This window comes from Calidris pugnax, unplaced genomic scaffold, assembly GCF_001431845.1.
Source record: "Calidris pugnax isolate Ruff unplaced genomic scaffold, ASM143184v1 scaffold25, whole genome shotgun sequence".
In the NCBI taxonomy this organism is placed as follows: domain Eukaryota; kingdom Metazoa; phylum Chordata; class Aves; order Charadriiformes; family Scolopacidae; genus Calidris; species Calidris pugnax.
The window spans coordinates 10,414,323-10,427,041 of NW_015090805.1; the positions used below are offsets into that span (position 1 = coordinate 10,414,323).

Here is a 12,719-nt window from a genome sequence, read left to right on the forward strand (position 1 = left end):
CCGGCGCGGCGCGGCGGGGAGGCGGCCGACCCGCGGATCTACGGAGAGGGGCCGGCCCGCATCCCACACCTCTTCCGCAGGGACGGCTTCAGCTTCCAGACGGTGCCGGCCCGCACCAGCTGCGAGACCCGCGACCCGGCCGGCCCGGCGGCGGCGGTGGCGGGGGACGGCCGGCGGCGGCGGCGTCGCTCCGTCTCCCGGGCCCGGCAGGTGGAGCTGCTGCTGGTGGCCGACGCCTCCATGGTCCGCAAGTACGGGAAGGGGCTGCAGCACTACCTGCTCACCTTGGCCTCCATCGCCTCCCGGCTCTACGCCCACGCCAGCCTGGAGAACCACGTCCGGCTGGCCGTGGTGAAGGTGGTGGCCCTGGGGGAGAAGGAGAAAGGGCTGGAGGTCAACAGGAACGCCGCCACCACCCTCAAGAACTTCTGCAAGTGGCAGCACCAGCACAACCGCCTCGACGACGACCACGATGAGCACTACGACGCCGCCATCCTCTTCACCCGCGAGGTAGGCATCGCCCCGGCCGACGGCGCCTTGCTTTGCCTCCAGCCGTGCATGGTGGGGTGACCGGGCTGCGACGTGGCCGCCCTCCAGCCTCGCTGTCCTGCTTTGCCGGGTGGTTGCCTCTGTGCTCACCCCTCCGTCCATCCCTTCGGGGGAAGGGACCAGCAGCCACGGACACAGCGGCTGAGGATGGAAGAAGAGCTGAAAACCCAACAAATGGTGTATGGGTGCGTGTGCCCCCTCCCCTGTCAGGGCTCACCCCCGCCGTGGGACGTGGTCATTCCTGCCAGTTTGGTGCTGGGATGCCTGCCAGGGCAGAGAGGTGGTAGTGTACCTGACTGGGGGACCCAGATGAGATGGGTATCTCATCCTTCCCCATGAGATGTTTCACACACGGCCGCTTTCTCTCCAGGGAGGTGGTGCAGGCAAAGGGCTGATAGCGCTCACTAGTCTAAATTAGTCCCTCAACCAACCTGTTAGGGGAAAAACGGTGGAGAGCACCTTAAAAGTCCACGCAACTTCCTTGTTGAGCACATGGAGATGCTATTTCCAGCAAGAACAGGTCCGCCACGCTGGGAGCCGGCAGCGCTTGTGGTTCAAGGGTAGGACGTAAATGGCAACCGCAGGTAAACAGAGCTGCAGAAGTGGAGGGAGTCAGGCTGCTGGTAAGGGCATGCAATCTCTTTCCCGTTCCTCAAGTGATCAGCTGTGGGTCGGATCTGGCCAGTCTTACCCCTGCAGAGCTGCTGCGCCTTGCTCCCTACCCAGTTGTTAATTAATTGCATTGCCAGAGGTCATTAAGGGACATTTCTCCAGTAGACATGTGGCCGAGTTTATGCAATGAGGTTCTTCTGTAAGAATATCCCTTCAGCGGTTTGGGTTTGGTGTTTTCTTTTTTTCCCTTCCCCAAGTACGAAAAAAATAACTGCATGACTTTCCATTCGTTTGAGTTCGCCTGCTTTTCTACATCATAGGAGCCTGCCAAAAAGGATGCTTTGGATGGTTTGTGGAAAGAGTTGCTCCAGAAGGGGGGAAAAAAAGCGCCTGGCTTGCTTTTAAAGCTGTAAATAGTTGAAACATTAGGTTCTGTGTCAGTCAGGCATCACTTGTACAGCAGGAGCCTTTTTTAGCAGTTTAAAGCCCATTGGTCCAATTTGCAAGCTTTCCTTTTTTTTTTTTTTTTTTAATCATTATAATCTGAATGAAAGCAGGCTACCTAGGCTGGGTCAGGATGCTCTTGCTTTTTGCTATAAACATCCTTTCTAATATCTTATTAATTAAGTCTGGGCCAGAATCCATCACTTTTCACTGAAGTGTTTTTTCTCTGCCACTATTACCATTTATTTCACTGGGATTTATTACAATTCAGAAACTCTTAGGGTGGCAGACTGTGAATCTTAAAGTCAATTATTAAGTTAATTTGGATTGAGATAGGATGTGAGTTTAAAGGGCACTTGCTTTACAGATGCTTATCTGTAATTCTCTTCATGGATGCTGCTAATCAGTAATCCACTTTCAAAGACTCCTGAGTAATGCATCTTCCATGCGTACAGTGGCTTCTTTTGGATGTAAGTAGTACCTAAACTAAACAAAGTGTCACAGTCTGCATGGTCTCCTTCCACTCTTAAGATGCAAATACTGCTTGCACTGTTACTTAGGGATGTAAAGGCTTTGCAAGCAAAAAGCACAGACTTTCTTGGTTTACATTTTAACATATTTAGCTGTGGGATTAACTCGTCAGTGCAACTGAGTATAACTTAATCTGCTTTAATGATTTGCTTTGTGCACATGCAGATTGTTTGGCATTACATTTCAGTATCCAATGAGAACAAGACTGTAGTTTCTTGCTACATGTCTTCATGATGTTCTTTGCGGGGAATATGAGTGAGTCCGCACGATTTTTATATGCTTACACTTGAAATGTCAACACGAATCTGTTTGCTCCTCTTGGAATGTAAACACGAAAAGGGTTAAAGGATGAAAAAGCAGTAGAGATGTTTCCCGGAGCAAATAGCCCCACTTTGAACTAAAGAGAGATTTTTTCCAGTTTAGCTTTTTGATGAGAGTGGCAGCAATTGGCAGGAGGATCCAACTTTTACAACTATGTTTTGAATGTATGAAGTACGTTGCTTAGCTACTAGACGCCAAGCCATGGCTGCGTGTTTTGATGGGCTCCAAATACCATAATGCTAATTTTTGAACATCCAGATGTCTTCTTCTAAATGGCTTGGTTTTTAGGCATGGGGTAAATGTGTGAGGTACATTTTCCGTCTTTGTTTACTAACTGAGGCCACCTTGAACTTTGTGTCTCTGCGTCAACAAATAATATTTGCAAATCATTTGTCAGCTGAATGCATGTCCTCAGCTGTATGTAACTGTTTATGTGTAGTCAGAATCTAAATTATGCACGCCTGTCGCCATACAAGTCTCTAATATAATAATTATCTTCCTTCTGGAATGACATCTACTTAGATGTTATTTTTGACACCAAAAGAAGCTTTTCTGAAAAGATAGCAGCTTTACTAGAGTTCCTTATGAAGGAAGAATTCTGTCATAATTCAGCACTATTGCATCCTCCTCTTCTGTTGTTATTAGTTGTTTAGAGATAAATTAATAACCGTACATCAACTAAGAGTGCGCTAGCAGCTCTCCTTATTATAACATTAGTGCTAGTTGTTCAAATTATTAACATCATCACTCATACTTGAGAGTACATCCCATGCAAAAAGATTTTTAAAAGGAGATTTACTGATTCCGGATTAAAACATTCACCCACTTTTGGTTATATTTACTTTGATAAAGGCTTTAAAGCAATTATGCTGCAGAGCGCGATAAATAGTAAATAAATATGAACATGGTTTCAGTTCACAGTCTACTGGTGTTAAAACCATTTTAAGGCTGTGTATTGCTTGTAAGTGGTGGCAAGAACCCTATAACTGCCCATGGGCTGCAGTGAATCCATTTGCCCTGTGACTGCAAGGAAAAGTACAGTAGCATGTCTGGGCATTATTAGCACCTGTGTAAAACAGTGTAAAAACCCTCAATGAGCACAGAAATTATCTGTCACTAAATATTGCAGAAACATAATGAGGTTCTCCTGTGATTATTTAAATTCTCCAAATCTAATGAGGAGAAGTATATTTTCCCAGTGGTCTCAATCTGTTGTTTTGACCCATGATGGCCAGTATCAAGCCTGACAGGAGTCTGATTTGTCATTTGATAATTTTTTAATAAACCCTCAGAGCTCTCACTAAGGCCTTAACAGCCTTAGAGAATAAATGGGTTTCCTGCTGTTCAGCTACTTTGTGGTTGAGTCCTTGACAGCAGCTGTAAATTTTTGGGCCACATGCATCTTCAGAGCATCCTCCACAGCATAGGGTGATGCAAGGATTCAGTCGTCTGGTGGCCAGGTGAGTCCTTTGCCCTGTGTGGCAGGGGAGGAGGAAGAGCTTGTAAAGCCCTTTTCTCCTGGAGAAGACTTTGTTCTCAGTGGCAGCGAAGTCAACAGCAAATTTAGAATTTGGTCTGTTTCAGGCTTTTTTGATTGTGGACAGTTCTCGGAAGCTGGCAGCAGGTTATCTTCAGTCTTCAGGATATTACGGGTGTGAGAAAATACTTGCCAGCTTATATGTCACAGTAGAAAAATGTATTAGGGATGACTTGCAAACTGCACTTAAACTCAGCCTGTTCTTTTCCAAGGTCTAGCCTGCTCCGCAATTGTCCTCTAGAATTCATCCAATTTGTTTCATTAGTGACCCTTAGTTAAGTTTCCTGTGAACTATTGAATGCATTTGGACTAAATCCAGTTCACTTCCTCTCCTTTCCCCTCAATTCTGAATCATGTGAAAATTAAGATAGATACTTCTCACAGTAGATACAGGCAGCAAGAGCAAGAAAAAATAGTTTCCTAAATGCCTGTTAGCATCATCCATGATAGTACCATCATGCCTGGCTCTAACAAAAAGTTCATGCTAGAGCCAAAGGCCACTGTCCTGCCTTTTTATACACAGTCATTATATGGGTCTTGTGTGTGTGATTTAGTTTAACTGTCACTCTGACAGTCCTGTTGAATTTCAACAGCAAACTTTGGATTATCTCAGCTCTGTAGACGATAATTTCATTGCGTGGAGCACATGCTTTCCTTGGCTTTAGCTCTTCTTTCTTTTTTTCTTTTCTATATTATCATCTTCCCAACAATTATTATCCCATATTAGTAAAGCAGGTCACTGTACCAATGGTCGTTAGAATGTAATTTACTAATGTTTATTATTAGTACTCTAAAGAAGTTATACTGGGATGTGCCTACCAGTTTCATAGTGTTTTCACCAATTTTGTTGCAAATCTCATATGTTTAGATAATATCCCTGGGGAAAATAAAGTGGGACATAATTTGTGCAGAAGTTGTGTGATTCACACTGATCTAGAGATGGTGTGGAGTTTCCCCACAGAGGAATGATGGGTTAGGCAAGCTAAACCACACATTTTTCCTTGTTCACCAGTCGCCAGTTTTGTAACTGAAACTTGGTCTGCCCTTCCCCTCCCCATGCAGAGTCCAAAAGCTTTATGTGCGTTTTGTCAGTATTTTTAAATAATCTGCAGTTTACGTATGCTTCTACATTTTCTTCATATACTTTAGAAAAAAAAAAGTTGTTTTGTTAATGTGTACATTCAGAGTGTAAAAACTTAATCAAGTTTAGGCTCTATTTCTAATACTTTATTGAAGAATGGCCTGGGATCATGAGTGCCTAGGATCCCCATACCATGCAAGGACAGAATAAGAACATGCCTAAATAACCAGTCTGGTGTCAAGGTAGTTTCTGAAGCCAGCAAATGTGGCATGCATGTGCTAAAGTTAACCCAACAGGACATCATGCATACGTTGGGTTTCCTTGAATTTCACCATATCTAGAATTCAGAAAGACAGCTCTGTACATTTGAGATTTAAATGCTCAGAACTCGGTCAGCAATTTAGCACATTAACCTGAAAGGAAGATGACCTAAATTTTTAAGTTAAACTACTGGAGGAAAAGATGTGCTTTTTTTTTTTTTTTTTCCTTGGTCAGTATGGCAGGTATCTCCACTCCTTTTTTTCCTTGAAAGGTAACCAGACTTCAATCTTTCCTCTCAAAATACGGTCATGGGAGCAGTATCTCAGTGAGTCTGACAGGAGTCCTTTCTTGCTTCACAGCGATAGCCAGACCCTCCTTCTGGTACCCTAACCTGGACATCCCCATGAGCGAGACCCATCACTGTCTCGGGAAGAGGACTTTTCACAGCAGCCTTCCTCCAGGGCAGCCTTCGACCTTTTTGGCTTGTAAAGGCTCTCTTTTTAAATGTCACAGTATCGGTTGAGGGGTAAAATAGACGATTCCTTAATTACTTTGTTCACCAGTTAGCCCTTATTTTCAATAGCTTTAGTGGTCTGTTTTTTTCTTAGGTCCTGTGCTCCTTTTGACTTCCCAACATAAGGTGCTCTTTGGGCGATACCCGTAATACTTTCTATTTGCGTGAACCTTACTTTCCTCCACATGTTCCCTCCTGCCTTGCTGTGACATGAATAAAACTTCCACCCGCTTTGCAGAGGGGCGTGTGGGAGGGTGGATGCGTGGGTCCCAAATACCGCCATGACCCTGCCCTCCCTTTACAGGCCTGCGGTGGGAATGCTGCTGCAGGAAGCCAGAAAGTCGTATTTAATTCCTTCCTCTGCTTGAGGGATTTTAGGTCTGCATCGCCCACCTCCCAGGAGAGGTCCTTAACCGGTAGGTTGTAAGCTGTTCCAGGTGTTAAGGAAACTTTCCACCCCTCTGACCAAAGCTATGTCACTGTTTAGCAAGTAATTCAAGATTCATATGGTGAGAAGGAGAGAAATCGTGACCTGAAGCCGCTGACTGGAGCCCACCGCTTAGAGCAAGGCAGCCTGTGTTCCCGAAGCATGGAGAGAAGGCTGTTTCTGTAATTTACCAAAGGACCTCTCTGTGTAAAATACAGAATCAGGCTGGGGGACAGGGACCAAAAATGCTGTCCCGTCACCAAGTGCCCTAAGCACTACCTGCAGTCAGGGCAAGGGGAACCTTTGGTGCGTGGGCTGCAGCAGGAGGAGCCCCAGCTCCCTGCGTGTGGGGACACGTGCAGAACTTCACGGTAGACCATAGTCTGATAGGTCTGATATGGTCATCAGACCATAGGTCTGATGTAGGCTGAAGAGCACTGTCCTAAGAAACACGCTTCTAAGTATCCTCATCCCTCAAAGGAATTTGAAGCTGGATCACCTTCTTATTGGGCAAAGGCTTTGACTGATGAGCCATTGTAAAGAAACCAGAAAAGCAAGGGAATGAACACGAACACACAGGGATGTGAAAGCTGTTAGCTCGGCTTTAAAAGAAGATTATGTGCAGCTGTGCCCAATAGGAAACCTAATCCTGTTGGTTTCTCGTATATCTGATCTGAGAATGTATATAGGCTTGGGTTCCTTCAGGGGCAAAGACCCAGAAACATTAAGCATCACAACCCCAATCAAGCCATGGTATAAGCTAAGTGCTAAGCTGCTCAGGACTGTAAAAGTGTGGCGCTTTGTGGCCTATAAGGTCACAAACTGCAAGCCCCTGTGAGGGGTAGATAACCCAAAGACCAGACGAACCAGTTTTGTTCTTCTGCCCTTGCATTGCACCAAACTGTCCATGGTGATGCTTAAATCCTGTGTTGGATCAAATCCACGGGCTCTGGCCTAATACCAGGTTTCACAAAACAGTTTATTCTTGTTTTTAAGCCTACTGCACAAATCAAAGAACTTCAGGTAAAATAAATTAGCTGCTCCAGCAGGGAGCCACGACAGTTATCTTCATTCACAACAATGCCACGTATACATGGCAAACAGCCAGCTGCTCTTGACGTACTTACAAATGCCAAGAAAACTTGGCCTTTAATGAGCTGTCTAATTAATTACTAGTCTTATGATGTACAGCTCACTTTTCCTAAGTCATTCCTATGCCAAAGCTTAAGTCCTAACATCTATTACTTCCCATGTAACAAATGAATTTCCTAGTCATTCTTTTATTTTGAAACTCCTGTAATGCAGATTAAGGGCCAGACTCTGGATTCCTTCTTTAGAAATACCAAGAAACACTTATTCTTCAAAGCTTCTGCTGCTATTTGGAGACAATTAAATTAGTAGACAGATCTGAGTATGTGATTAACTTTTTAAATAGAAGCCACACACCAGAGTGAAATAATAATTGGAAAATAATTTTAAGTGTCATGTGAGTTCCCGCTTTCTTAGTGCTTTAGCTGAAGTAAGAAAAGTTGAGGAGATCCACACAGATTTTTTAGATTGCTTCATTACATCTGGGCCTGCCTTGAAAAAAAAAAAAATTATTTTCAAGGGAACTCAAAACTTTTAATGTACTCCCAGAATCTTTATTTCATAAAAGTCTGAGACTGCTTTCCAAGACTGCCCAAGAAAACTAAAAATTGGCTATTGATGCTGGTAACAAATAATCCATGGTCGATACAGCTACAGGAGGTGTAAGTCAAAAGAAATGTTGCCATAAAGTTTTAAATCAGTGAAAGTGTAACCAGGTGTGCCTTTCAATAATGTCACTCGAAATCGTGGTGTAGGGAGAGACCATGTAGCTACGGAATGGTGAGTTGACCTGATAGCAAAATTCTCAGAATATTTGTCTCAGGGATGCCACTTTATAGGCTTTAATTATGTGTATACTTTATACTATGTGATGCTATGAATAGAAATATATTAAAGTTCAACTCATGCAGAGGAAAGAGAAATAGAGAATAAATGAGAATATCGGTTGAGAACATAATGGAGCTGAGTCTTCCATAATCAGCCCAAGTGATTATTGATAATGTCAGCATTAGCTTAAAAAAAATGCATTAGAAATTCTTTACAGTGAGGGTGGTGAGGCACTGGAACAGGTTGCCCAGGGAGGTCGTGGATGCCCCATCACTGGAGGTGTTCAAGGCCAGGCTGGATGGCTATTTGAGCAACCTGGTCTAGTGGGAGGTGTCCCTGCCCATAGCAGGGGGGTTGGAACTCGATGATCTTTAAGGTCCCTTCCAACCCAAACCATTCTATGATTCTATGATTCTATGATTCTTGTGCAGTCGCGGAGGAGTCTGCAGCAAAACCCAGAGGGCTCAGCACATGTTCTCTATTCAAAGGATAGCCAACGCGTCCCCTGCTCTACCAGGAGGTTGGCAACCCGTAGACGTCCCTCAAAGAAGCAAGGCCAGAAAATATTTCCAAGACCCTTTACAAGTTTCCTCAGCTGCTGCCCAGCTGGGGTTCAGGAGGCAGCTGCAGGGCTGCCCAGGCCACCTTGCCTTGCCAGGGAGGCAGCACGGAGGTGGTCACCCTGTTGGCTGAAGAGGATGGAGCTTTACTCTGGCACTGTCCACCACTTTCTGACCACAGGGAAGTTGTTCTCCTCTATTCTCCCTTACGGGGATCGTTGGTCTCACACCATCTGGGTGTCATGTAAAATTACCGAGCACCTCCAACACCCCAGGGAGAGCTGGAGAACAACTGCCCCTGGGATGTTGGAGGAGCTAGGTAATTTTACAGATAAGCAATTTTCAGAATCACTTATCTTCTGTTGTGGGATTTCCTGGGAGCAACCTTTAACTAATGCAGCTCTTCAAGAAATGCATTGTATCTGAATCAAAATTAAGGTATTTCATAAAGAAAGTGTAAAGCTTGTTTCGTTTTGTCTAGACAACTGTTAAAGAGATGAGCACGGCCCTAAAAGTTGCTAGTGGGATGTTGAAATGTGTGGACACATGTCATACTCTCTGGGAAATGATGGAAATGGAGGAACAGTGGTTTGATGAAGTGACTGGAGTTCTTAAGAAAACCCGGGCGTGCAGCGTGGTAAAAAGTCAGTAACATGTAACATATGAAAAGTAACCAAACTTTGCTATGTCCTTTAGTGCTTGTATATGTACATAGCTTTTTTGCTTGCTTTTTTTTTTTTTGATGTCTAATGAATGTGGCATAATGCAATCCTGTGCATAGCTTTGGAAATGTTGAGGTCAGGATTACTAACCAGCCAAGAGTCAAAAGGGCTGCTTACGGTTAACATCCCTGTCATAATTTTTCAACCTCCACACATCCCATAAAAAGTAACTCTTCCGTAGTTTGTGAAATTCTCTGCTTAGAAAGATTGTATTCTTTTAATTATACTTGTGTCATCAGATCTGGAGAACCATTGTGAGGTCTGTTTGCATGTGCTGGTATGGCTTCATACCATATCACTGGCATAGTTTCTTCTTCTTTGCAAATGGAAATAAATCAAGCACTGACATAAGACATCTGGGGGCTAATATAATTGTGCCCGTACTGGGACTAGTACTGATGTAAGTATCTACGTAATAGTGACACCCAGATACAAGAAAAGACCAAATGACACAAAATCTGCATGCAGAGACAAGGCCTGAATTAATTAATGTGTTTTATACTACCCTTGGCACTATCAACCTGAGTGTAATTTAGACCTGTTCCAGTAAGCTGCTTTCTGTCTGATTTATGTGCTTTTTGGTACTTGTGTCAGAATTCCAATTCAACTACTTGTGTGGATTCAGTTCAAATTGCACTAGTATAAAAGTATCTTACTTCCTATACAGCTCACAGTCATTTATTTAGGCTGATTATATCATCATGAAAAGGTATTTTTATTGGTACTATGCACATAGGTTTTTTCTGGGTTTTGTTACTCGTCCTGCTGTAGGTAAACCACTTACTTTTACATGGAACGTGCTCTGTGTAAAACATGTCCTTAGACTGAAAGGGCCGGGTTCAGAAGTGATAAATAAAAGGCTAAATGGATATGAACCTAAGCAAAAGTAACAGGAGCTTAAGGATTGCATCTTCCTTGTTGAATATGCCCCAGATGATAGACACTATAGTAATATGATCTCACTCAGAGCCTCTTCCAACATTGGTCCCGAGATTCTGCAAATGATAAGTTTACTTGCCCAAATAAAACTGAAAAAAAATTTCATTCCTTTTAAAGTACTTGAAACTGGCTGTCCTTCTTCTGTACCTTCCCATAACCCATGCAGGGCCAGAAGCAAAATCTGGGGAGCTAATTGGATGTCAAGGGTGGGAGCCCATGGGGTTAGACAGAAAATTCCCTGCATATTATCTGCATTGCTACAGAATGGAAGTTCTTCTTAAACCATGGATAATACCTGTGAAAATTTGGGAATTGAAGTACTTTTTGAACTTTATTCCTTTTCTTTTTTTGTGAGACTGTTTTGTCCATTGGTACTGCAACGTTGAAATCTTGACATTAAGTAGCACCAAGAGTGCACTTACCAAAGAGTTCCCAGACACCTGGAAACCAGAAAAACTGATCCTGGATTCTTGTTCCATATATGTAATGTTGCTATGTAATTTTAGCTTGAAAAACTCTTAATTTCAACCTGGGAGGGGAAAAAAAAATACTCTTTTTCTTTTTTTTTTCTTTTTGTAAAGAGGTGCTCTGTCACAGTATCTGTGAACCCAGTGTGTTTTTCTTTGACTTTAGTGGGATTTGAATCCTGTGCGTTTTCAGGTTTGCCTAAATTTGAAACTCATAATCAGTGAATGTTGTTGACCTAGAGTGTCATACAGGGTATCTGTTATTCAGATGGATTAATTATGAAAGGCTTCATGAAAGAAAGTCATTATAAAAGGAGATCTCAAGGGAAGAAGAGAGTCTTAAAAATGAAGGGAAAAAGGTACTCTTTGATCATTTTGATAATAACATTTGATAATACTGTCATATCTTGAAAGTGACATTTTCATTCAACCACAGTGAAATGTCTAGGAGTGTTCCAAATGTCATGGCACCTGTTTTTCCTTCTTAAACAAAAAAGCATATATATGTACATTCAGGCTTGTATTCTTCCCTCTGCTTCAGTAGAAGCATTAAAAAGTTATTACTGATTATCAAAACACAGTATGTCTGACCAAAGCTGCCATTATCATTATCACTATCATCCTGGAATGATGCTACCTGTATAGTTTTAGGAGACAGCCCATATCTACAAGTAGGAAACGTGATCAAGCTGTTGCACTAGTCAGACTAGGAATCAAGGGGGTTTATGCGCTGTCATATCACTGACTCTTTAAGCAGCCTTTGAGAATTGCTTAAATACTTGGCATATTGGGTAATACGTTATTAATCATAATACTACTTGACAGGTGTGACATAGAGGTTTAATATATAATAATCTCATTCCTTGAAGTACAAGTATAAGGGTTGCCTTTTGAAAAGAAAGGTGATCTGTGGTTCAAGGAAGCTTTCGCTCTGTGACTTGGTTCACCTTCTTCTGGTTTTATTGTCAATGAAGAAATGCTTTTACAGCATGTATTTTGAGTACTTACCTCAGTGCAAGTTTAAGCTTCTGTATGTGTTTCAGAAATACAAACCAAGAATAATTAATTACAGAAAGTATCCGAATCCTGTTAAAGTCAATGAAACTATTTTCACTGACTCTTTACCTGAGATGGGATTGGGTCATCATGCTTTTAAACTGCACTGGTATCTTTAGATGGAACCATATATTGATGGTTTTTATCCAGGTTCTGCTGTTTGCAAAGGGCTGGTGACTAACCTGTTGTTACCTGTGGGTGTAAAAATTTAATTTAATGATTTTATTTTTTTTTCCTTCCTGGGCAGGATTTATGTGGGCATCATTCATGTGATACTCTGGGAATGGCAGACGTTGGGACCATATGCTCTCCTGAGCGCAGCTGTGCAGTGATTGAAGATGACGGCCTCCATGCAGCTTTTACAGTGGCTCACGAAATTGGTATGCAGTGCCTTTTCTGTTCCCTTGCCAAATCAAACACTTGTAACAGCTGCATTAGTAACCAAAATACTTCGCAATTAATTCCAGATTTCCCCTGGTCCAGATACTCACTTGGGGATTAAGGCTGTATACATATGCACTTCAGGGTTAACTAATAAGGGATCAGAAGGCAAGTGAAGGCGCACAGTAGGTGTTTCCTTTCTGACAGTGTCGTTTCTAAGCAGTAGTTGAAGTGAAAATTCAAAGGCTGCTGCTACTGTCTGAAGATGTCAATACGTGTTCCTCCTGAAAAGGCCCGTCTATTGTAATTCACTTGCATTTAGTGCATAAACTTTGGAAAAATAACTCACCTTTTTGAATTACTTGCATGCTCTATTGTTATGAAACTTTTTCCAGGGACA

At 42.8% G+C, this 12,719-nt stretch overlaps 1 protein-coding gene across 1 annotated transcript in view; it reads left to right on the forward strand.

Moving 5' to 3' along the window:
* Positions 1 to 15: 15 nt before the first annotated feature.
* Positions 16 to 12,719, forward strand: part of ADAMTS5 (ADAM metallopeptidase with thrombospondin type 1 motif 5) — a gene marked incomplete at its 5' end in the record, with an annotated part of 43,743 nt that continues 31,039 nt past the window's right edge. The window contains 2 exons of the mRNA XM_014938004.1: positions 16 to 510; positions 12,186 to 12,318. Coding sequence (XP_014793490.1) covers positions 16 to 510; positions 12,186 to 12,318 — 628 coding nt within the window. The remainder of the gene's footprint in view (positions 511 to 12,185; positions 12,319 to 12,719) is intronic.